This window comes from Ranitomeya variabilis, chromosome 2, assembly GCF_051348905.1.
Source record: "Ranitomeya variabilis isolate aRanVar5 chromosome 2, aRanVar5.hap1, whole genome shotgun sequence".
NCBI classification, from domain to species: domain Eukaryota; kingdom Metazoa; phylum Chordata; class Amphibia; order Anura; family Dendrobatidae; genus Ranitomeya; species Ranitomeya variabilis.
This window is the reverse complement of record NC_135233.1, coordinates 841292757-841319992: the sequence shown is the minus strand read 5'-3', so window position 1 is coordinate 841319992 and position 27236 is coordinate 841292757. Positions and strand designations below refer to the sequence as shown.

General features: G+C 44.9%; 1 protein-coding gene across 1 annotated transcript in view; it reads left to right on the top strand.

Annotated features, from left to right (window-relative positions):
- LOC143803964 (5-hydroxytryptamine receptor 3A-like) overlaps nt 1-27236 on the top strand; it is a 45892-nt gene that overhangs the window by 6104 nt on the left and 12552 nt on the right. The window contains exons 4-5 of the mRNA XM_077281714.1: nt 3847-3956; nt 10963-11132. Coding sequence (XP_077137829.1) covers nt 3847-3956; nt 10963-11132 — 280 coding nt within the window. The remainder of the gene's footprint in view (nt 1-3846; nt 3957-10962; nt 11133-27236) is intronic.

Genomic DNA, 27236 nt, shown 5'->3' with positions numbered 1-27236 from the left:
TGGAGCCCCGTCCAAGACCATTCTATCTGATGCCAATTTCATCTGAGTTATCCACGATCAGGACTTGTGGAAGGAGTGCAGGGAGGCCTATGACGGTGATGTATTTCTGGCTAACCCACCTGTGGATATTAATCTTGTCTTTAAGGGTGGCATGTGGTTCAGAGATCGACGTATCTTCGTCCCTGAGGTCGTCCGTCTGCAGATCCTCAAGTTGGTACATGACTCCAAGTTGGCTGGTCACAGGGGGGTACAGAAGACACAAGAGTTCCTGAGCCGATTCTTCTGGTGGCCAACTTGCCTGAAGGATACCAAGGACTATGTTCTCTCTTGCGAGGTATGTGCTCTTTACAAGACTCCTCATGTGGCACCTAAGGGTCTTCTACAACCATTACCTGTTCCGTCCCGCCCTTGGGGGTCTATATCAATGGACTTTATTGTGGAGCTGCCTACATCGGGGGGCATGAATACAATCATGGTGGTAGTTGATCGCCTGACTAAAGCTGCTCATTTTGTTCCGTGCACCGGCCTCCCCTCAGCTAAAGATACAGTGAACTTGGTTATACAGAATGTCTTTCTGTTGCATGGGGTTCCGGGTGAGATCATCTCTGACCGTGGAGTGCAGTTCGCTTCAAGATTCTGGAAGGGGTTTTGCTCTGCACTCAATATTAATGTCTGTCTCTCTTCTGCTTACCATCCCCAGACAAATGGTCAGACTGAGCGTACCAACCAGATGCTGGAACAATATCTAAGATGCTATGTCAGCCATCTCTAGGATGATTGGTTGGAGTTGCTGCCCTTAGCTGAATTTTCATATAACAATTCTCAGAGCGCCTCCACTAAATTTACACCTTTCTTTGCCAATCTGGGTTATCATCCGTGTATCTTACCTAGGTCTCCAATGATTTCTCCGGTTCCGGCAGTGGAGGAAAGGCTGACTGCGATGAGGCAAAATCTGGAGGTTCTGAAGGAATCCCTGACGACAGCTCAAGAACGTTATAAGAGATCAGCTGATAGATTCCGTAAACCTGCACCCATGTTCAAGGTAGGAGATTCCGTGTGGTTAGTAACTAAGAATCTGAAGTTAAACGTTCCTTCACAAAAACTTGGACAGAAATTCATTGGCCCTTTCAAGATCAACGGTATTGTGAGCTCTGTGGCCTGCCGGCTGAAGCTGCCTAGGACTATGAAGGTACACCCAGTTTTTCATGTATCTTTACTAAAGCCTGTATCTCCTAATACCTTCCAGGGACGTGTTGTGCCACCTCCGCAGTCTGTGGTGATTGATGGGCAAGAACAATTTGTGGTGGAGGAAATTGTTGATTCCAGGATTCGCAGGAATCGGCTCCAATATCTCATAAGATGGCAGGGATATCCCCCTGAGGAAGACTCTTGGGAACCTGTGGAAAACATCAATGCCCAACAGAAGGTTTCTCGTTTTCATCAGAGATTCCCTGAGAAACCAGGTCCAGGATCGTCCTGAGGCCGCTTCTAAGGAGGGAGTAATGTCAGGACTCTGAACATTTTTTATTACCTTTTTGTGCATTACTGCCCTTTTCCAAGATGGAGTCTTTGGTCTCATGTGCAATGTGTCTTCCTGCTATAAAACTCCACCCCAGCCTTCAGTCTGTGCTAGAGTATTCTGCCTTGCATCCAGCTCCTGACCTCTGGTGACTCCCTGGCTATATACCTGCTCCTGTGAACCTGTGGGGTTATCCTGCTACTCTGCTCTGAGTTCCTGCTGCATACACCAGTTCCAGTAATCCTCCTTCATCTGCTGCTCATGTTTGCTTCCATCTGCATTTGCTGGACATGTAAGCTGTTTCTGCTCTGCAAGAACCTGAGACTATTACCAAGACCTCCCTGGTTGAGCTAATATATTATTTGAACTGCCTTATAAGCATATCTATCTGTGTTGTGGACTAAGCAAGGACTTATTTGTGTCAAGTATCCTCAAGAATAATTGTGCTTCATAGACTTTCTGTGTGATTGCATTTTCCTCTGAAGTTTCCTATAGACTGCTGAGCTGCATTTGATATTTGCACCAAGTGTTGTGGACTTGAGTTTCTCTCTGCACCTGTTTGAATAACCGTGTGATAATATAGACTTTACCACTTATAAAACTGTGTCCTGTAGTTGTCTTGTTCCATGCAAAGAGTCTCCTGAGTTATCCCCTATAATTATTACACTGGTTTGGCTGGTATACAGATATGCACTGGCAGGTGTGGACTGGTTCATGGCTGAAATACAGAGAGACAAGGCAAGTATGTGCACACAGGCACTGGACAGTAAGACTGACTGGCAGGTACTGGGGACCTGACAAATAGCAAGCATGCAAGGGCTAACACTACACATTGCCCTGGCACCTCAATTCAGGTGGAGGTGCCTTAAATAATAAATGTCTCCCAGTCATTGGCTGGGGACATTATAGGACGGAGTGCGCAGCAACCTTAAAAGCTATGTGCACACGTTGTAGATCACATGCGTTTCTGCCACTTTTTTTTTCGCCTCAAGCGCAGCGAAAACGCATACACAACACAGCCCATTGAATTCAATAGGATTCCGCAATGCTGTGCTAATGCTGCGTATTTTTCCGCGGCAAAAAATACGCAGCATGCTCATTCTTTGTGCGGAATAGCGGCGATTCCGCACATATAGGAATGCATTGATCCGCTTACTTCCCGCATGGGGCTATGCCCACCATGCGGGAAGTAAGTGGATCATCTGCGGATGGTACCCAGGGTGGAGGAAAGGAGACTCTCCTCCAGGCCCTGGGAACCATATACCTGTAAAAAGAAAAAAAGAATTAAAATAATAGTTATATTCTCACCTTCCGGCAGCCCCCACAGCCTTCCTGCTCCTTGCGACCCTCCCGTTCCCAGTGATGCTTTGCAACAATGACCTGTGATCACGTAGCGATCTCGCGTGATGCTACGTCATGTGGGGTCATTGTCGCAAAGCATCACAGGGAATGGGAGCATCGTGAGGAGCGGGAAGGCTGAGAGGGCCACCGGAAGGTGAGAATATCACAATTTTTTATTTTTTTAATTATTTGTAACATTATATCTTTTTACTATTGATGCTGCATAGGCAGCATCAATAGTAAAAAGTTGGTCACACTTGTCAAACACTAAGTTTGACAAGTGTGACCAAACTGTCAATCATTTTTCCAAGCGATGCTACAGATCGCTTGGAAAACGCTAGCATTCTGCAAGCTAATTACCCTTGCAAAACGCTAGTGTTTAGCAGGAATACGCATGCCAATTCTGCATACGTTATACCCGCGGCAGGGAGTTGCAGAATTGCCGTGGAAATTTCAGCTGCAATTTTGCAACGTGTGCACATAGCCTCAGAGGGAGGGAGCGTCAGTGCTCACACCCTAAGCACAGTGTCTGAGGATCTGCACGCCATGCACAGATCTCGGACAGCAGTAGGAACAGGAGAAGTGCGGGACGAGCGCTGTGGCGGTGATTGAGTCGGCATCCCGGCCAGGGGAGGAGAGAAGCCTGCAGGGAGGCCGGCGGTATACGGTTTTAAATACTTTTCATATTATTGTGTTTTACTAATGAAATGTCACCTAGGGTACGGCAAATTTTTTGTCGCAGCTATATAACACAGCCTGCATTTCTTTTTAGAACTATTAAACATCAGCAAGCATAGGGCTAATTTTGAGAAAACAAAAAACAGACCCTCTTTTTCCTCCCATACATCCTCATTAATTTGTCTCTCATGTGAGGGACATTCTCATACATGCATATCATTTTGGGATTTCTTCTTATTAAAAAAGGGAAATAAAAAAAAAATATTTTACTGTTTTAACATTTAATATTTTTTTCTCATTTTGTCCAGTTTTGGCAGCATGAGTTTTTGACCTGGACCCCAGCAAAATGTGGATCAGTTGAGAAAATTTCACTGCCAGTAGAGGACATCTGGACACCTGACATAATTGTCTATGAGTTGTATGTATTGTCAGTTGTGTATTTAATTGTGCTTGTATGTGTACATTCTGCTGCTAATACCAGTATGTATAGCAGGATACCCATTGATATTAAACATGGTAAGTAACATGGCAAAAACTTAGATAAATAGCACTAGAAAGAAGGGAAAAACACCAAAGGAGTATATTTAACTCAATAAAAACATTTGTGATTTTGAACAAAATGTAAATATATAAAACTGAACTAGTACAGAGGCTGCTGTGCTCAAAGCAGGACTTAGGCTACTTTCACACTTCCGTCTTAATAAAGACGTTGCAATGCGTCGTTCTGTGCAAGAAACGCATCCTGCAAAGTTGCCCGCAGGATTCGTTTTTTGCACATAGACTTGTATTACCGATGCATCGCGACGTATGGACACACGTTCCATACGTCGTGCACTGGATGCGTCGGTAATTGGCGGACCGTCATCACAAAAAAAGTTCAATGTAACTTTTTTGTGCGACGGGTCCGCCATTTCTGACCGTGCATGAGCGGCCGGAAATCCGCCCCCTCCTCCCCAGAACTCATAATGGGCAGAGGATGTGCCTGAAAACTTCATCCGCTGCCCACGTTGTGCAATATTTGCACAACCTCCGTCGGTACGTTGGGCTGACAGTTTGCGACGGCCCCTGTATCGACGGAAGTGTGAAAGTAGCCTTACATAGCAGTTTTACCAGTGGTACCATGTCCCCAATGGTAGATAAACAGGTGGCCCTACTATTCTTAAATACTATGGGATACAGTTTTCCCCTTATAAAATACATGTACTGATCACTGGTTCACTTATACATGTAAATCATAACCAATACATAAAGACATAAATGCACACACATTTACACAGAAAACCAGTGATTTTTTTTTTTTTTAAAAGAGCAGAAATGAGGGGAGATGGGGACTAATTTTCACAATTCCCTTCCTGACAGCAGAGGTTGTCATCCTAAGTTGAAATAGTATAGCACCCTCGCTCCTCATGGACTGCCCCTATTTAGCCCGACGACTACTCTGACTGACCAGGCATCCTCCATATGTGATCAGATAATATGTTATGAACATATATAAATATATACAATATAGATACTATTGGGCAGAGGGGTTCTTTATACAGTATAATTATATCATCAATATTTTTCAACAATCTGATCAGAAAAAACCCTAACAAAGTCCAATAAGAAACATATATAATGTCCTTGTCAAACAAAGAAATGCCCTTCAGATCAAAAATGTCAGTCAAGTGGATCCCAGCACAACACAAACAAATTATAATTCCAATTTTATCACATTCACTCAAAATATGGGATTCCCTAAAATATTCCTCAAACTTAATTTCCCCCTTCCTACCTCTCGCCCCACTATGGGGCAATTCGCAGTTCCCTCTGGAAATTAGTCTTTCTGGAGCATTCGTCTTTCGGTTGCTGCAGGGTTTACGAGAGTCCACCATCTATTTAACGTTGATGGTATTATTCCATTCCCAGCCCTCCAAGAAAAGTACAAACTCCCTCCTACAGAAATATTCTGCTATTTACAATTGAAAAGCTTTATTACCGCACTTCTAAAAAGCGATTCCACGCCTTACACGTTCACTCCTTTGGAACAAAGGTGTTGTCAGAATCCACACGCCCCCAGGTACCATCTCACTCCTCTACTCACATATCAAGTACACCTCACACAGGTGTAATTTAACTTATACCTCTCGCTGGGAGTCTGATATCTGCTCTGCCCTTACTGACCCACAATGGTCTCAGATTTGGTCCTCTCCAACCTGCGGAATTCTAAATACGTTAATGCTAGAGACAAACTATAAGGTGTTAACTAGATGGTACTTAACCCCAGCTAGAGTTGCCAAGGCAGTTCCTGGGTACTCTCCCAAGTGTTTTAGAGGTTGTGATTCTGAAGGGGATATGTACCATATTTGGCGGTTGGCCCTGTGGTACGCAGATTTTGGACTAGGGTATATCACCTTACTCTCACAATCACAAACACTAACCTTAAAAAATATCCTTGGGAAGCCTTACTAAACAAAAGTATCCCTACCATCCCTAAACACACCCAAATTCTCATCTCATTTACAGTGGGTACGGAAAGTATTTATAACCCATTAAAATTTCCACTCTCTGTTTCCTTGCAGCCATTTGGTAAATTCAAAAAAGTTCATTTTTTTCACAGTAATGTACACTGTGCACCCCATCTTGACTGAAAAAAAACCTGAATTTTAGAAATTTTTGCAAATTTAATAAAACAGAAAAACGGAAATATTACATGGTCATAAGTATTCAGACCCTTTGCTCAGATACTCTTATTTAAGTCACATGCTGTCCATTTCCTTGTCATCCTCCTTGAGATGGTTCTACTCCTTCATTGGAGTCTGGCTGTGTTTAATTAAACTGATAGGACTTGATTTGGAAAGGCACACAGCTGTCTATATAAGACCTCACAGCTCACAGTGCATGTCAGACCAAATGAGAATCATGAGGTCAAAGGAACTGGCCAAGGAGCTCAGAGACAGAATTGTGGCAAGGCACAGATCTGGCCATGGTTACAACAGAATTTCTGCAGTACTCAAATTTATTCAAAAAGAAAAACTAAACTATCACATGGTCATAAGTATTCAGATCTTTGCTCAGTATTGAGTAGAAGCACCCTTTTGAGCTAGTACAGCCATGATTCGTCTTGGGAATGATGCAACAAGTTTTTCACACCTGGATTTGGGGATCCTCTGCCATTCTTTCTTGCAGATCCTCTCCAGTTCCGTCAGGTTGGATGGTGAACATTGATGGACAGCCATTTTCAGGTCTCTCCAGAGATGCTCAATTGGGTTTAGGTCAGGGTTCTGGCTGGGCCATTCAAGAATTGTCACAGAGTTGTTCTGAAGCCATGCCTTTGTTATTTTATCTGTGTGCTTAGGGTCATTAACAGATTCCCTTTAATTACTCTTTCTATGCTGTCAGAAACATGCAGCTCCATTTCACCTGGTTCTGATCTGGTCATTACCTCTATAAATAAAAACTGGTCAGACCTTCTTGTCCCTCCCGGTGAAAGATTCAACTTCCTGTATTGTGTGCTAAAGCTAAGTCGTTGGAACAGAGATGTTGTAGTAGTATTCTGTGGTTTGCTGTAGTACGTGTGTATTTATGTCCTGGTCCCTGTTCCCATTTATTTTATTCTTCCCTGTCCCTATCTTCCTCCCTATTGTTGGTTAGAACTTTTGTATGTTAGCTGTTTTCTGTGCCTTTGTGTTTTGTTTACCGATATTTTTCTGACTATAAGACACTTTTTTCCTCTAAAATTTTGGAGGAAAGTGGGGTTGCATGTTATAGTCCAGATATACCTTATCTTATAGTCTGGCTGTGGACGGGTTGGTGGCCTGGCAGCGGAGGAGCAGCGGGTCACAGGAGGCAGGAGCAGCTGCCACAGCTAACATGTGTTCCTGCTGCTAAAGGAGATTAATATTCACTGCTGCCCACACCCATAGTCCCTCCCACTACTATGCACTGAAGCCGGTAGGTGAGAGCAACAATGGCCGTGTACAGCAGTGAATATTCATTCTGTTTAATAGCAAGCACAGTGTTAGCCGCTGGCTCCTGCTGCTGCTGGGCGATCACGTGTGCCCGCTATTAGACAGAAAGAATATTCACTGCTCTAAATGTCCATGTGGAATATTAAAGTAGGTGGCTGGTGGCTAGGATGATTTCTTCTGGTAGAGGACCTATTGCTGCTTGTTTATTCAATAGGTCAGATGTATCCTAAATGTAACTGACGATTGGTCTTCCTGGATTTTCAAATTTGTGGATTTTGGGAACCATGAAGACTCTCTGGTATCAGGTCATCGAGTGTTATGGATTTGTCAGGGAGATAAGAGACCAACTTGATCAGTTCCTTGTAATAGTTCTGTATAGGGTCAGACCCCAGTTTTGTGTAGTAACGTGTGTCCATCAGTTGTCTTTGTGTTTCCTTCATGTAATTTGATGTGTTCATGACTATTGCACCACCAGTGTCTGCAGGTTTAATGATGATTTATGTTTGTTGGTTTTCAGAGACTATATGGCCCTTTTCTCCTGGGCACTCATGTTGGATGGTGGTCTCCTGTTTGTGTCTAGTATAGTGGATTTTAGCATATCTAAGAAGCATCATTGTCAGAAGCTCCCTGTCCTCTCCAACAACAACATGAACCTTTGCCTGCAAGCAGAAACAATGTAAAACCTGTCCATTTATTATGACAACAGACAAGATAAAGATTCCCAACTCACATCAGCACTATAAGATCCCAAGTACTTTCAGCTGCATCACAACTAATACAGTGTACTTAATTACCATATTTTTCAGATTATAAGACACGCTTTTTTCCTTCAAATTTGGGAAGAAAATGGGGGTGGGTCTTATAATCCAAAATGAGATTACTGGAGGGCGGCAGCGGCATCACAGGAGGCAGGGTCGCTGCTTCAGGAAGCCGGCAGCTGCACCTTCTGAGATCCCAGGCCCCGCAGCATCAACCCAATCCTCACGGCCTCCTGAAACAGCGACACTGCCTCCTGTGACCCCACTCGACCGCCGCCCCCCCAAGGTAAGCTAATGTTAAAAGGGAATATAAGACGCACAACCATTTTATTGAAAATAAAAAAAGGTTTTCTTGTTTTCCATCCCAAAATTTGGGGTGCGTCTTATGGTTCGGTGCAGCTTATAATCAGCAAAATATGTTATATGCATCAAATGTCCAACTTGAGGTCTGTATGTAGGGGAGACAGGACAAAAACTTAGAACAAGCATGAATTCTCATTGCCACGCAATGAAAGAAAAAATAAATGATCTACCTGTGGCCAAACATAGCCCTGAACACAGCATGGACATGAAATAACTAATATTGAAAGCAAGGGTAAATGTTTTTTCTTGCAGAGAGTGACTTGTCAAGCCTGACATGCTAACGTGAGGAGTTTTTAAGTCTTCCAATGATCCTCTGGGAAATACGCAAATTATCTCTTCAAAGAGGACGAGGACTAGAACTCTAGTGCCACCAATAGGAAGTAGCAATCCAAAAAGTCAATATCGACCCTCTAATTTGCATATTTCCCAGAGGAGCATTGCAAGGCTTAAAAGTTTCCTCAGCTTTACATGTCAGGCTTGACAAGTCATTCTTCGCAAGGAGAAACGTTAACCCTTGGATCCAAGTCAGATGCCTCTCACCCAGCCAAACCAGATCTCACACTTTGCACTGACGAGGGGCAGTAGCCCGAAACACTGTGTCTGCAAATTGAGGTTTTGATTTTGACTTTTATCCCAAGTCATGTACCAAGGCTTGCTAGAGGGTTGATATTGACTTTTAGGATTGCTACTTCCTATAGGTGGCACTAGAGTTCTAGACCTCTTCCTCTCTGAAGAGACAGTTTGGTATTGAAAGGCAACTTCGCATCCCAGAGAGTTAGAAGAATCTGCGAATACAAACTTATGATGACTTTTGACACATTCAGAGAATCAATGAATGTGTCGCATGAATTTATGTCTTCTCACATCAATTAAGGAATGTGCTCCTCAAACCTAGTGGGGGCCATCACAGCTCTGGACCAGACCTCAATCAGAGGACAATAAAACTTTCACACTCCTTAACGATGAACTCCTCAAATATTTATTATCACAACTGTTTGTCCCCTTCCCACATTGATAGTTCTGCTTCACGCCACTTGTCTTGTTTACTGCATTGTTCCATTGCTCTCTTCAGAGTCTGTGACTCTTCACATTTTGTGCTATACTATGCCTGATGAAGAGATTTCAGTAATCTAGAAAGCCTGCTATTTGTTATCATCTTTTCAGTTAGTCATTAAAAGGCATCAGTCAGTGAGGACTCTCAAAGTTTAATATTTTCCTGATTTATTTAGCACTGTGCCCTTTTCAGGAATGTGTCTTATAGTAAGATATAGTGTTTCCTTGACAAATTGGGCAGTGTCCCCAAGCCACTTGGTGCTCAGGGAGGTTCGGGCTCAGGTGCCATGATGGGTAGTAGACAACACTGTTTGATCCAATACCACAAGGGGGCACAATCATGCAGAAGCCCTCTTAACTGATGTGGAGCTATAATAGACCATATTTGAGGGACTACCTATTTGGGTGATATGCTGCTGCAATTTGTCAGAGGGTCTGAAGTGATGCTGTCACAAGTGTGTGTGGGAGATAGTGCTGGAATTAAGCATGTCTCGTCTAGAAAGCTGAAAACGGGAAAAAAGCAGCACCAATTATACATATATATATAAAAAGCAAAAGTAAGTGCAAAGTTAACCTAAATAGTAAAAACAAAAAAATGGAAGCAGAATTCCAAAAATAGTGCAAATTATAGGACTTTAATGACCCCTGTGATATGAGAAAGATTCATACTATGAGCTGAAACCATCATATAATCTAGAAAGCTGATTGCCATAGTTTTGTAGAGCAGCCATGAAGATCCATGGCAAAGATCAGGTTGTGAGGAGCTGCTGCTGAATTTATAGCCCCAGCATCGCTGAAGACAGTGTGAAGTATTGAATTTGAGATACCAGAGGAACCACTAATGATAACTTGCAGTTTGGGTATTCGTATGTTTTACCATGAAGTGACTTTCACCAGGAGAAATGTTATGGTATTGTCCCATTGTGGCTGTTCTTTCTATATATAGCCAATTTCTGAAGTAAAGACCATTTCTATGTTTTATGCAGAACCCTGGGTTCTTACAAGCCTCCCGGCTTATACAGAAAGCTAAAATGGCAAAACACTTTTTGATGAATACAGTCTACAGTTTCTTAAAGTACGGTACTATTTTTGGGAAAAAGATCAGCCAGCTGAAAAAGCTATGTGCGGATTTGATAAATAAGAATGTTTTATATAGAGCTGAAAAATGTTCATACAAGGCAGTAGATAACGAAAATGTAGCGGCACTGATGGGAAGGACGGAAAATAATGGAAATATGTATTGTAAGTAAAACTTCATTGTTTTTATATTATGTTTATATGTACTTGTCCTTTTCTGCAGCATAGATGAGGATAAGTCACAGCGTACTCCCTTTGTATATGTTAATCACACTGGACGTGTGCGATATGACAAAATGCTTCGAGTGGTCAGCTCATGCAACCTAGGCATCTTCAACTTCCCATTTGATGTTCAAAACTGCTCTTTGACTTTTGGTTCATACATGCACACAGGTTTGTATTACAGGATCATATATTCAAATAAGACTTAATGCACAAACCTATGAATGTGGGAAACGGCCCAGGTAATACATACATGGGAAAACGAAAATGTAGCACAAAGTTTAAAAAATAGATAAAAAAGAAAGAACACATCAAGTTAAATAATGTACGGTAGGATAGGTCACCAAATTGACTTTCCTCGGGGGGTGTTAAAAGGGTTACCAGTGCATACCATATTGAGGGTCTATCTACAGGAGAGGTCATAAATATCAGATTGAGGGTAGGGTGAGGAGAAGGGTCAGACACCCTGCACCACCACTAATCAGCTGTTGTTAGTTCCAGGGGACATTGGGTGAATGGTGCTGAAATCACAACTCCATTCAATGTGTAACAGCTACAACTGAGAATGGCAGACCAGCTTCTATTCTTCAGACCCTGGAGCTAAAGCAGTTGATTGTGGGGTTGTCAGAATCCCACTTCCACTAGTTATGGTCAGAGCAATATGACAATCAATCTTATTGTCTCACCACAGGCAACCCCCTTTATGTGGCAACTGGGGGTCCCGCGTTTTACCTATTCTGTTACATTACAACCTGTGCTTAAAAATTTTTGTAATCCCATTTGTGTGTGATGCATCAACCATAAATAGTCTAATTTGGTGAAGTGAGAAAAATATAGGCATAAATCAAATTTATGTGATCAAATAACAATTGGCATGTGCATATGTATTCATCACTTTTGCGTTGAAGCCCCTAAAATTTTCTGGTGCAAGCAATTACCTTTATAAGTAACATGACAGGAAGTCCACCTTTGTGCAATCTATAAGTGTCATGTGGTCTGTCAGCAGGGCCATCGCCAACACCTCCACACAATGGGGCCAGTGAGTTAGGGGAGCCCGGCACCGGCCTCCTCAAATACTCACCTCTCCCCATTCCCTGCAGCTCTGGTATCTTCAGCGTCTTCTGACTCTCTGGGAGGTCTCAAGGCAGACGGCGCAATGATGTCACTACAGAGTGCCCTCTGTTGAGCAGTGCAGAGTGCCTTAAGACGCTAAGAACGGAGCTGCGTGGAACAAGGAGAGGTGAATATTTGATTATCTATTTTCTTATGTATAGAGCACTATATAGGGCCCATTATACTGTATGGAGCACTATATGGGGCAATTATTCTGTATGAAGCAATACTGTATATAGAGCCATTGTACTGTATGGAGCATTATATAGGGCCCATTTGTTATGACCTGGTGGTTAAGAGGCCACACTGATATGACCTGGTGGCTAAAACGCAACATGGGATGAGCTCTGAGGAGGTGGTATCTCTACTGACCGCAGTTCCTAATCCTAACAACAACACTAGTAATAGCCGTGGGATGTTCCTGACTCTCCCTAGACACCTCGTCACAGCCTAAGAGCTAACTACCCCTAAAGTAGGAAATAGAAAGCTATCTTGCCTCAGAGAAAACCCCCAAAGGAAAGACAGCCCCCCACAAATATTGACTGTGAGTGGAGAGGGAAATGATGTACACAGAAATAAAATCAGATTTCAGCAAAGGAGGCCAATACTAAACTTGATAGAGAGAAAAGGATACTGTGCGGTCAGTATTAAAAACTACAAAATCCACACAGAGTTTACAAAAATGAACTCCACACCGACTCACGGTGTGGAGGGGCAAATCTGCTTTCCCAGAGCTTCCAGCTAGCCTGAATATGACATAGTGACAAGCTGGACAAAAAGAGACATATTTGCAGAGCAATAGAGTCCAAACAAATGGACAAACAAAAACTAGCAAAAACTTATCTTTTGCTGACAAGGACAGGCCATATGAGAAATCCAAGGAGAGAACCAAATCCAACCAAGAACATTGACAGCTGGCATGAACTAAAGCCCAGAGCAGGTTTAAATAACAAACCCAGGCAAGGCGATCAGTGGAGGCAGCTGCTACAGCTACCTAAAGGAGCAGCAGTTCCACTCGAAACCACCAGAGGGAGCCCAAGGGCAGAACTCACAAAAATACCATTAGCAACCACAGGAGGGAGCTCCAGAACGGAATTCACAACACCCATTATACTGCATGGAACATTATGTGGGACCATTATATACTATATGGAGCAATATAAGGTGTCAATTATACTGTATGGAGCATTATATGGGACCCATTATATTGTATGGAGCATTATATGGGACCCATTTGTCATGGTTCCCAATGGCAAGGGAACGTAAAAAACACATAAGTAACGAACGAGCTCTCGGGTGATGGAAACTCGAGTTGACCGTGAGCTAAATCTACCACACAACTAACAGTAGCCAGGGAGCATACCTACGGCTTCCTATATGCCACGCGCCAGCCGGAGGACTAACTACACCTGGTAGAGGAAGAAACAGACCTGGCTTACCTCTAGGGAAATACCCCAAAAGATGATAGCAGCCCCCCACATGTAATAACGGTGAATTAAGAGGAAAAGACATACACAGTATGAAAGTAGATTTAGCAAAGAGAGGTCCACTTACTAGATAGCAGAAGGATACAAAAGAGGACTTCACGGTCAACTGAAAACCCTTTCAAAAACCATCCTGAAATTACTTTAAGACTCCTGTGTCAACTCATGACACAGGAGTGGCAATTTCAGCCCGCAAGAGCTTCCAGCTACAGAGAATTACAAAAACTGCAAACTGGACAAAAGGTACAAAACAAAAGGACAAAGTCCACTTAGCTGATCAGCAGACTAGTAGCAGGAACATGCAACCGAAGGCTCTGGTTACAATGATGACCGGCAAGGAAATGACTGGAGAGCAAGGCTAAATAGGAAACTCCCAAACACTGATGGAAGCAGGTGAACAGAAGAAGCAAAGTGCAAACAAGTCACCAGTACCACCAGCAACCACCAGGGGAGACCAAAAAGCGGATACACAACAGTACCCTCCCCTTAAGGAGGGGGCACCGAACCCTCACAAGAACCGCCAGGGCGATCTGGATGAGCCCTATGAAAGGCACGAACCAAATCCGAGGCATGAACATCAGAGGCAGTTACCCAAGAATTATCTTCCTGACCATAGCCTTTCCATTTAACCAGATATTGAAGTCTCCGTCTGGAAATACGGGAGTCCAAGATCTTCTCCACAACGTACTCCAATTCACCCTCCACCAGCACAGGAGGAGGAGGTTCAGTAGAAGGAACCACCGGTACCTCATATCTCCGCAACAACGACCGATGGAACACATTATGGATAGCGAAAGATGCCGGGAGGTCCAAACGAAAGGAAACAGGGTTAAGAATCTCCAAAATCCTATAAGGACCGATGAACCGAGGCTTAAATTTGGGAGAAGAAACTCTCATAGGGACAAAACGGGAAGACAACCACACCAAGTCCCCAACGCGAAGGTGGGGACCAACACGACGACGACGGTTAGCAAACTGCTGAGTCCTCTCCTGGGACAATTCCAAATTATCCACCACTTGTCCCCAAATCCGATGCAACCGATCCACCACCGCATCCACTCCAGGACAATCCGAAGATTCAACCTGACCAGATGAAAAACGCGGATGAAACCCTGAATTGCAAAAGAAAGGAGAAACCAAAGTGGCAGAACTAGCCCGATTATTAAGAGCAAACTCCGCCAACGGCAGAAAGGCAACCCAATCATCCTGATCCGCAGACACAAAACACCTCAAATAAGTCTCCAAAGTTTGATTAGTTCGCTCCGTCTGGCCATTGGTCTGAGGATGGAATGCAGACGAAAAGGACAAATCAATGCCCAACCTGGCACAGACTGCCCGCCAAAATCTAGACACGAACTGGGTACCCCTGTCAGAAACGATGTTTTCCGGAATACCATGCAAGCGAACCACATTTTGAAAAAACAGAGGGACCAACTCAGATGAGGAAGGCAACTTAGGCAATGGCACCAAATGAACCATTTTAGAAAAACGGTCACACACCACCCAGATGACAGACATCTTCTGAGAAACAGGGAGATCCGAGATAAAGTCTGTTGTGATCCGCTTTTTGGGCTCCCCTGGTGGTGGCTGGTGGTACTGGAGACTTGTGTGTGCTTTTCTGCCTCGGCTCACCTGCTTCCATCAGTTTTGGGAGTTCCCTATTTAGCCTTGCTCTCCAGTCACTTCCTTGCCGGTCATCATTGTAAACTGAGTCATTCAGTTGCATGTTCCTGCTACTAGTCTGCTGATCAGCTAAGTGGACTCTTGTCCTTATTGTTTTGTATTTCTTGTCCAGTTTACAGTTTTGTCATTTCCTGTTACTGGAAGCTCTTGTGGACTGAAATTGCCACTCCTGTGTCATGAGTTGACACAGGAGTCTTAAAGTAATTTCAGGATGGGTTTTTGAAAGGGTTTTTCAGCTGACCGTGAAGTCCTCTTTTGTATCCTTCCTCTATCTAGTAAGTGGACCTCGCTTTGCTAAATCTACCTTCATACTGTGTATGTCTTTTCCTCTGAACTCACCGTTAATATATGTGGAGGCTACTATCATCTTTGGGGAATTTCTCTAGAGGTAAGCCAGGTCTGTTCCTTCCTCTTCCAGGCGTAGTTAGTTCTCCGGCTGGCGCGTGGCATTTAAGCAGCCGTAGGAATGCTCCCTGGCTACTGTTAGTTGTGTGGTAGATTTAGGTCACGGTTAGCTTGAGTTTCCATCACCCGAGAGCTAGTCTGTTATTTTTGTGTTTCTGATGTTCCCATGCCATTGGGGAATCATGACAGTATGACCGGCCACTGTTAAAGTAATTGGCAGAAGAAAGGAGAGTAAAGAAGTCTGTAGATTTTTTTTTTTTTTTTTCCTTTTCATGTTTGCCACTTAGTTGGCTCAGTTGTATTTCTGCTCTATTTACAGCCTTGCTTTTCTCTCCTTCTAATCCTTGAATGGCTCTGATCTCTCCGGTTTAAGGATGGACCCTCAGAGTTTGGCTGCAGGTTTAAATAATCTTGCTACGAAGGTTCAGAATTTACAAGATTATGTTATACGTACTCCTATTTCTGAACCTAAGATTCCTACACCAGAGGTATTTTCCGGAGATAGATCTCGGTTTCTGAATTTCAAATGTAATTGTAAATTATTCCTTTCACTCAGACCTCACTCCTCTGGAGATCCTGTTCAGCAGGTTAAGATTGTGATTTCTTTGCTGCGAGGTGACCCTCAAAATTGGGCATTTTCATTGACACCTTCTTAATCAGCAGGAAGAGTATGACCCATAACATAAAACATAACTTTTACTAATATAGTTAAAATAGACAATATTTAAACAATTAAACGTGCTCACGCCGAAAACTGTGCAGGATAAAAACTGGTTCGATCTCACCGATTTGTAGACGTGGTATACCCACACGGATGAAAGCAGGTCCCACGGGGGGGTCCAGTGTAGCACAAAAGATACTGGGGTAGGGGACAGGTTCCCTGATCCCCTGTCGTGCCCCAGCAAATAACTCCTGTCCTGACAAGGACAGGCCCAAGTAAGCCCTGCTATGGACACCCCCCACCAATAACTAGTAACCAACGCCTCCCAACGCGTTTCTTCTCCGGTCACGGAAATTCATCAGGGGAGTTTGAGAGAAATAGATGAATGAGGTATGCTCAAATGTCCATCATGGTCCAGGTATCAGCAGTGGCTGTATACCATTAAGATAAGTGTATAGATGTAGCCACTCGCCAGGCGTTGGTTACTAGTTATTGGTGGGGGGTGTCCATAGCAGGGCTTACTTGGGCCTGTCCTTGTCAGGACAGGAGTTATTTGCTGGGGCACGACAGGGGATCAGGGAACCTGTCCCCTACCCCAGTATCTTTTGTGCTACACTGGACCCCCCCGTGGGACCTGCTTTCATCCGTGTGGGTATACCACGTCTACAAATCGGTGAGATCGAACCAGTTTTTATCCTGCACAGTTTTCGGCGTGAGCACATTTAATTGTTTAAATATTGTCTATTTTAACTATATTAGTAAAAGTTATGTTTTATGTTATGGGTCATACTCTTCCTGCTGATTAAGATATACTTACCCTAAGAGTTGTGCAACAGTCTGGTATATCCAAACTGCAGCTGCTAATTTCATTTTCATTGACACCAGGGGATCCTGCGTTGCTCAATGTGGATGCGTTTTTTCTGGCTTTAGGGTTGCTGTATGAGGAACCTAATTTGGAGATTCAAGCTGAAAAAGCTTTAATAGCCCTGTCTCAAGGGCAAGATGAAGCTGAGATATACTGCCAAAAATTTCGTAAATGGTCTGTGCTTACTCAGTGGAATGAGTGTGCCCTAGCGGCAAATTTCAGAGAGGGCCTTTCTGATGCCGTTAAGGATGTCATGGTGGGGTTTCCTACGCCCACAGGTCTGAATGAGTCCATGACAATGGCGATTCAGATTGATCGGCGTTTGCGGGAGCGCAAACCCGTGCACCATTTGGCGGTATCTTCTGAAGGGACGCCAGAGAAAATGCAATGTGACAGAATTCTGTCAAGAAGCGAGCGGCAGAATTATAGGCGCAAAAATGGCTTGTGCTTCTACTGTGGTGATTCCGCGAATGTTATATCAGCATGCTCTAAACGTACTAGAAAGGTTGACAAGTCTGTTTCTATTGGCACTTTACAGTCTAAATTTCTTCTGTCTGTAACTCTGATTTGTTCATTATCAGTTATTACCGTGGATGCCTATGTGGACTCTGGCGCCGCTCTGAGTCTCATGGATTGGTCCTTCGGCAGGCGCTGTGGGTTTGATTTGGAGCCTCTGGAAGTTCCTATACCTCTGAAGGGTATTGATTCTACACCTCTGGCTTGTAATAGACCACAGTTCTGGACGCAAGTGACTATGCGTATGACTCCAGACCATCAGGAGAAGATTCGCTTCCTCGTGCTGCATAATTTACATGATGTTTTAGTGCTTGGATTACCATGGTTACAATCTCATAACCCAGTACTGGACTGGAAAACTATGTCTGTGTTAAGCTGGGGATGTCGGGGGGCTCATGGGGACATACCTTTGGTTCCTATCTCGTCATCTATTCCCTCTGAGATTCCGGTATTTTTGTCGGATTTTGGGGATATTTTTGAAGAGCCTAAAATTGGTTCTCTCCCTCCCCACAGAGAGTGTGATTGCGCCATAGATCTGATTCCAGGCAGTAAATTTCCAAAGGGTCGTTTGTTTAACCTATCTGTACCTGAGCATGCTGCCATGCGAGAGTATGTTAAGGAGTCCCTGGAAAAGGGACATATTCGTCCTTCTTCATCACCTTTAGGAGCTGGGTTTTTCTTTGTCTCTAAAAAGGATGGCTCGCTGAGGCCTTGTATTGATTATCGACTCCTGAATAAAATTACTGTCAAATATCAGTATCCGTTGCCGCTGCTTACTGATTTGTTTGCTCGCATAAGGGGGGCTAAGTGGTTCTCCAAGATTGATCTCCGTGGGGCGTATAATTTGGTGCGAATTAAGCAAGGGGATGAGTGGAAAACCGCATTTAATACGCCTGAGGGCCACTTTGAGTATTTAGTAATGCCTTTCGGCCTTTCTAATGCACCTTCAGTTTTTCAGTCCTTTATGCATGATATTTTCCGTGAATATCTGGATAAATTTATGATTGTGTATTTGGACGATATTTTGATTTTTTCTGAGGACTGGGAGTCTCATGTTCAGCAGGTCAGGAGGGTTTTTCAGGTCTTGCGGGAGAATTCTCTGTGTGTAAAGGGTTCTAAGTGTGTTTTTGGGGTTCAGAAAATTTCCTTTTTGGGGTACATTTTTTCCCCTTCTTCTGTTGAGATGGACCCTGTCAAGGTTCGGGCTATTTGTGACTGGACGCAGCCTACTTCTCTAAAGGGTCTTCAGAAGTTCTTGGGCTTTGCTAATTTTTATCGTCGATTTATAACTGGTTTTTCTGGTGTTGCTAAGCCTCTTACGGATTTGACTAAGAAGGGTGCTGATGTTGCCAATTGGTCCTCTGCCGCTGTGGAGGCCTTTCGGGAACTTAAGCGCCGCTTTTCGTCTGCCCCTGTGTTGCGCCAGCCCGATGTCTCTCTCCCCTTTCAGGTTGAGGTCGATGCTTCCGAGATCGGAGCGGGGGCGGTTTTGTCGCAGAAAAGTTCCGATTGCTCAGTGATGAAACCTTGTGCGTTCTTTTCTCGAAAATTTTCTGCCGCCGAAAGAAATTATGATGTCGGTAATCGGGAGCTTTTGGCCATGAAGTGGGCATTTGAGGAGTGGCGTCATTGGCTTGAGGGTGCTAGACATCAGGTGGTGGTTTTGACTGATCACAAGAATCTGATTTATCTTGAGTCTGCCAGGCGCCTGAATCCTAGACAGGCGCGCTGGTCGTTGTTTTTCTCTCGGTTTAATTTTGTGGTCTCATATCTACCAGGTTCTAAGAATGTGAAGGCGGATGCCCTTTCTAGGAGTTTTGAGCCTGATTCCCCTGGTGATTCGGAACCTACAGGTATCCTTAAGGATGGGGTGATATTATCCGCTATTTCCCCAGATCTGCGACGTGCTTTGCAAGAGTTTCAGGCGGATAGACCTGATCGCTGTCCACCTGGTAGACTGTTTGTTCCTGATGATTGGACCAGTAGAGTCATCTCGGAGGTTCATTCTTCTACGCTGGCGGGTCATCCTGGAATTTTTGGTACCAGGGATTTGGTGGCTAGATCCTTCTGGTGGCCATCTCTGTCTCGAGATGTGCGTGTTTTTGTGCAGTCTTGTGATGTGTGTGCTCGGGCCAAGCCTTGTTGTTCTAGGGCTAGCGGGTTGTTGTTGCCCTTGCCTATTCCGAAGAGGCCTTGGACGCACATCTCGATGGACTTTATTTCTGATCTTCCTGTCTCTCAGAGGATGTCTGTTATCTGGGTGGTGTGTGACCGTTTTTCTAAGATGGTTCATTTGGTGCCATTGCCTAAGTTGCCTTCCTCGTCTGAGTTGGTTCCTTTGTTTTTTCAAAATGTGGTTCGCTTGCATGCATGGTATTCCTGAAAATATCGTTTCTGATAGGGGTACCCAGTTCGTTTCTAGATTTTGGCGGGCATTCTGTGCCAGGTTGGGCATTGATTTGTCTTTTTCGTCTGCCTTCCATCCTCAGACTAATGGCCAGACGGAGCGAACTAATCAAACTTTGGAGACGTATTTGAGGTGTTTTGTGTCTGCGGATCAGGATGATTGGGTTGCCTTTTTGCCGTTGGCGGAGTTTGCTCTTAATAATCGGGCTAGTTCGGCCACTTTGGTTTCCCCTTTCTTTTGCAATTCGGGGTTTCATCCCCGTTTTTCTTCTGGTCAGGTGGAGTCTTCGGATTGTCCTGGAGTAGATGCTGTGGTGAATCGGTTGTATCGGATTTGGGAACAAGTGGTGGACAATTTGAATTTGTCCCAGGAGAGGACTCAGCGGTTTGCTAACGGCCAGCGTCGGGTTGGTCCTCGCCTTCGTGTTGGGGACTTCGTGTTGGTGTGGTTGTCTTCCCGTTTTGTCCCAATGAGGGTTTCTTCTCCTAAATTTAAGCCTCGGTTCATCGGTCCCTATAGGATTTTGGAGATTATTAACCCTGTTTCCTTTCGTTTGGACCTTCCGGCATCTTTCGCTATCCATAATGTGTTCCATCGGTCATTGTTGCGGAGATACGAGGTGCCGGTGGTTCCTTCTGCTGAGCCTCCTGCTCCTGTGCTGGTTGAGGGTGAATTGGAGTACGTTATAGAGAAGATCTTGGACTCCCGTATTTCCAGGCGGAGACTCCAGTATCTGGTTAAATGGAAGGGCTATGGTCAGGAAGATAATTCTTGGGTAACTGCCTCTGATGTTCATGCCTCGGATTTGGTTCGTGCCTTTCATAGGGCTCATCCAGGTCGCCCTGGCGGTACTTGTGAGGGTTCGGTGCCCCCTCCTTAAGGGGGGGGTACTGTTGTGATCCGCTTTTTGGGCTCCCCTGGTGGTGGCTGGTGGTACTGGAGACTTGTGTGTGCTTTTCTGCCTCGGCTCACCTGCTTCCATCAGTTTTGGGAGTTCCCTATTTAGCCTTGCTCTCCAGTCACTTCCTGGCCGGTCATCATTGTAACCTGAGTCATTCAATTGCATGTTCCTGCTACTAGTCTGCTGATCAGCTAAGTGGACTCTTGTCCTTATTGTTTTGTATTTCTTGTCCAGTTTACAGTTTTGTCATTTCCTGTTACTGGAAGCTCTTGTGGACTGAAATTGCCACTCCTGTGTCATGAGTTGACACAGGAGTCTTAAAGTAATTTCAGGATGGGTTTTTGAAAGGGTTTTTCAGCTGACCGTGAAGTCCTCTTTTGTATCCTTCCTCTATCTAGTAAGTGGACCTCGCTTTGCTAAATCTACCTTCATACTGTGTATGTCTTTTCCTCTGAACTCACCGTTAATATATGTGGAGGCTACTATCATCTTTGGGGAATTTCTCTAGAGGTAAGCCAGGTCTGTTCCTTCCTCTTCTAGGCGTAGTTAGTTCTCCGGCTGGCGCGTGGCATTTAGGCAGCCGTAGGAATGCTCCCTGGCTACTGTTAGTTGTGTGGTAGATTTAGGTCACGGTTAGCTTGAGTTTCCATCACCCGAGAGCTAGTCTGTTATTTTTGTGTTTCTGATGTTCCCATGCCATTGGGGAATCATGACAAAAGTCCATAGAGATGTGCGTCCAAGGCCTCTTCGGAATAGGCAAGGGCAACAACAACCCACTAGCCCTAGAACAACAAGGCTTGGCCCGAGCACACACATCGCAAGACTGCACAAAAACACGCACATCTCGAGACAGGGAAGGCCACCAGAAGGATCTAGCCACCAAATCTCTGGTGCCAAAAATTCCCGGATGACCTGCCAGAGTAGAAGAATGAACTTCCGAGATGACTCTAGTGGTCCACTCGTCAGGAACAAACAGTCTACCAGACGGACAACGATCAGGTCTATCCGCCTGAAATTCTTGCAAAGCACGTCGCAAATCTGGAGAGACAGCAGACAAAACCACTCCATCCTTAAGGACACCAGCAGGTTCAGAATTCCCAGGAGAGTCAGGCTCAAAACTCCTAGAAAGAGCATCTGCTTTCACATTCCTAGAACCCGGTAAGTACGAGACCACAAAATTAAACCGGGAAAAGAACAACGACCAACGTGCCTGTCTAGGATTCAGGCGCCTGGCAGACTCCAAATAAATTAAATTCTTGTGATCAGTCAAAACTACCACCTGATGTCTGGCACCCTCAAGCCAATGACGCCACTCCTCAAATGCCCACTTCATGGCCAAAAGCTCCCGATTACCAACATCATAGTTTCGCTCGGCGGCCGAAAATTTTTGCGAAAAGAACGCACAAGGTCTCATCACTGAGCAGTCGGAACTTTTCTGCGACAAAACCGCCCCCGCTCCGATCTCGGAAGCATCGACCTCAACCTGAAAGGGAAGAGAAACATCAGGCTGGCGCAACACAGGGGCAGACAAAAAGCGGCGCTTAAGCTCCCGAAAGGCCTCCACGGCAGCAGGGGACCAATTGGCAACATCAGCACCCTTTTTAGTCAAATCCGTCAGAGGTTTAGCAACGCCAGAAAAACCAGCTATAAATCGACGATAAAAATTAGCAAAGCCCAAGAATTTCTGGAGACTCTTCAGAGAAGTAGGCTGCGTCCAGTCGTAAATAGCCCGAACCTTGACAGGGTCCATCTCAATAGAAGAAGGGGAAAAAATATACCCCAAAAATGAAATTTTTTGAACCCCAAAAACACACTTTGAACCCTTTACACACAAAGAATTCTCCCGCAAAACCTGAAAAACCCTCCTGACCTGCTGAACATGAGACTCCCAGTCATCAGAAAAAATCAAAATATCATCCAAGTACACAATCATAAATTTATCCAAATATTCCCGGAAAATATCATGCATTAAGGACTGAAAGACAGAAGGTGCATTAGAAAGGCCGAAAGGCATTACCAAATACTCAAAATGGCCCTCAGGCGTATTAAATGCGGTCTTCCACTCATCCCCCTGCTTAATTCGCACCAAATTATACGCCCCACGAAGATCAATCTTAGAGAACCACTTAGCCCCCCTTATGCGAGCAAACAAATCAGTCAGCAAAGGCAACGGATACTGATATTTGACTGTAATTTTATTCAGGAGACGATAATCAATACAAGGCCTCAGAGAGCCATCCTTTTTAGAGACAAAGAAAAAACCGGCTCCTAAAGGTGATGAAGAAGGACGAATATGTCCCTTTTCCAGGGACTCCTTAATATACTCGCGCATAGCAGCATGTTCAGGTACAGATAGGTTAAACAAACGACCCTTTGGAAATTTACTGCCAGGAATCAGATCTATGGCGCAATCACAATCCCTGTGAGGAGGGAGTGAACCAATCTTAGGCTCTTCAAAAATATCACGATAATCAGACAAAAATGCCGGAATCTCAGATGGAATAGATGACGAAATGGACACCATAGGAGTGTCCCCATGAGCCCCCCGACATCCCCAGCTTAACACAGACATAGCCTTCCAGTCAAGGACTGGGTTATGAGACTGTAACCATGGTAATCTAAGCACCAAAACATCATGTAAATTGTACAACACAAGGAAGCGAATCACCTCCTGATGGTCTGGAGTCATACGCATAGTCACTTGCGTCCAGAACTGTGGTTTATTACAAGCCAAAGGTGTAGAATCAATACCCTTCAGAGGTATAGGGACTTCCAGAGGCTCTAAATCAAACCCACAGCACCTGGCAAAGGACCAGTCCATAAGACTCAGAGCGGCGCCCGAGTCCACATAGGCATCCACGGTAATAACTGATAATGAACAAATCAAGGTTACAGACAAAATAAATTTGGACTGTAAAGTGCCAATTGAAATGGACTTGTCAACCTTCCTAGTACGCTTAGAGCATGCCGATATAACATGAGCAGAATCACCACAATAGAAGCATAACCCATTTTTACGCCTATAATTCTGCCGCTCGCTTCTGGACATAACTCTGTCACATTGCATTTTCTCTGGCGTCTCTTCAGAAGATACCGCCAAATGGTGCACGGGTTTGCGCTCCCGCAAACGCCGATCAATCTGAATTGCCATTGTCATGGACTCATTCAGACCTGTAGGCACAGGGAACCCAACCATAACATCTTTAACGGCATCAGAAAGGCCCTCTCTGAAATTTGCCGCTAAGGCGCACTCATTCCACTGAGTAAGCACAGACCACCTACGAAATTTTTGGCAGTATATCTCCGCTTCATCTTGCCCTTGAGATAGGGCTATCAAAGCTTTTTCAGCTTGAATCTCCAAATTAGGTTCCTCATAAAGCAACCCTAAAGCCAGGAAAAACGCATCCACATTGAGCAACGCAGGATCCCCTGGTGCCAATGAAAATGCCCAATTTTGAGGGTCACCTCGCAGCAAAGAGATTACAATCTTAACCTGCTGGACAGGATCTCCTGAGGAGTGAGGTCTGTTATGGTTACCCCAATGACCATGGGAAAAAAATACAAAACGGACTAGCTCTCGGGTGATGGAAACTAAGGTCGACCGTGACCTGAACCTGACCCAACACTTACAGTAGCCGGGGGATGTACCTACGATGCCCTAGACACCACGCGCCAGCCGGAGATCTAACTACCCCTATAAGAGGAATATACAGGCCTACCTTACCTCCAGTGAGGAACCCCAAAAGATGATAGTAGGCCCCCACAGATATTGACGGTGAGTTCAGAGGAAATGACATACGTAGGATGAACAGCAGATTTAGCACAGTGAGGTCCGCTTACTAGATAGCAGAAGGACAGGAAAGAGTTACTTCACGGTCGACCTAAAAATCACTATTCAAAAACACCATCCAGAAATTACTTTAAACTCCAGTGACAACTCATGCCACTGGAGTAGTAATTTTCTGTCCACAAGAGCTTCCAGCACTGAAGAGTCACATTGCAGATAGCTGGACAAAAATAGCAAAACAAGAAACAAAATACAACTTAGCTGAACTGGAACTTGAGGCAGGTGAATGCAACAGAATGCTACTAGCACATTGTTGGCCGGCATGTGACTAACAGCCAAGCAGCCTTAAATAGGAAACTCCCCAAGAGGGTGGCGACAGGTAATCAGAGATGGAGGAAGGCACATAAGAGACACTACCATAACAGACCACCGGGGGAGCCCACAAACCGAATTCACAACAGTACCCCCCCCTTAAGGAGGGGGCACCGAACCCTCACCAGAACCACCAGGGCGACCTGGATGAGCACTATGAAATGCACGAACCAAATCGGGAGCATGAACATCGGATGCTGTCACCCAAGAATTATCCTCCTGGCCATAACCTTTCCACTTAACCAGATACTGAAGTTTCCGTCTGGAAACACGGGAGTCCAAGATCTTTTCCACCACATACTCCAATTCACCCTCAACCAACACAGGAGCAGGTGGATCAGCAGAAGGAACAACCGGTACCTCATACCTCCGCAATAATGACCGATGGAAAACATTATGGATATTAAAAGATGCTGGGAGGTCCAAACGAAAGGACACAGGATTAAGAACCTCCAGAATCCTATAAGGGCCGATAAACCGAGGCTTAAACTTAGGAGACGAGACCTTCATAGGAACAAATCGAGAAGACAGCCACACCAGGTCCCCAACACAAAGACGAGGACCAATACGCCGATGACGATTAGTGAACTGTTGAGTCTTCTCCTGGGACAACTTCAGATTGTCCACAACCTGTCCCCAAATCTGATGCATCCTATCAACCACAGCATCCACTCCAGGACAATCCGAAGACTCCAATTGACCGGACGAAAACCGAGGGTGAAACCCTGAATTACAAAAAAATGGAGAAACCAAAGTGGCAGAACTAGCCCGATTGTTAAGGGCAAACTCTGCCAATGGCAAAAAGTCAAGCCAATCATCCTGATCAGCGGACACAAAACACCTCAAGTAAGTCTCCAAGGTCTGATTAGTACGCTCAGTCTGGCCATTAGTCTGAGGATGGAATGCAGACGAAAAAGACAAATCGATACCCATCCTGGCACAGAACGTCCGCCAAAATCTAGACACAAACTGAGTACCCCTGTCAGACACTATATTCTCAGGAATACCATGCAAACGCACCACATTCTGAAAAAATAGAGGAACCAACTCAGAGGAGGAGGGCAATTTGGGTAAAGGTACCAAATGAACCATCTTGGAAAAACGGTCACAAATCACCCAGATGACAGACATCCTACGAGAAACCGGAAGGTCAGAAATAAAGTCCATAGAGATGTGCGTCCAAGGCCTCTTAGGAATAGGCAAGGGCAACAACAACCCACTGGCCCTAGAACAGCAGGGCTTGGCCCGAGCACAAACATCACAAGACTGCACAAACATGCGCACATCTCGAGACAAAGAAGGCCACCAGAAGGACCTAGACACCAAATCCCTGGTGCCAAAAATTCCAGGATGACCTGTCAACGCGGAAGAATGAACCTCCGAGATAACTCTACTGGTCCAATCATCAGGGACAAACAGTCTACCAGGCGGACAGCGATCAGGCCTATCCACCTGAAACTCCTGCAAAGAACGCCGCAGGTCTGGGGAGACAGCTGACAATATCACCCCATCCTTCAGGATGCCGGTAGGTTCGGAATCACCAGGCGAGTCAGGCTCAAAACTCCTAGAGAGGGCATCCGCCTTCACATTCTTGGACCCAGGCAGATATGACACCACAAAGTTAAATCGGGAGAAAAACAACGACCAGCGCGCCTGTCTAGGATTCAGACGCCTGGCCGACTCAAGATAAATTAGATTCTTGTGGTCAGTGAGGACCACCACCTGGTGTCTAGCACCCTCAAGCCAATGACGCCACTCCTCAAACGCCCACTTCATGGCCAGAAGTTCCCGATTTCCCACATCATAATTTCGCTCAGCGGGCGAAAACTTTCGGGAGAAAAACGCACATGGTCTCATTACTGAGCAGTCAGGATCTTTCTGCGACAAAACTGCACCTGCTCCGATCTCCGAAGCATCCACCTCAACCTGGAACGGAAGTAACACATCAGGTTGGCGCAACACAGGAGCGGAAGAAAAGCGGCGCTTAAGCTCTTGAAAGGCCTCCACAGCCGCAGAGGACCAATTAGCAACATCAGCACCCTTTTTGGTCAAATCAGTCAAAGGTTTAGCAATGGCAGAAA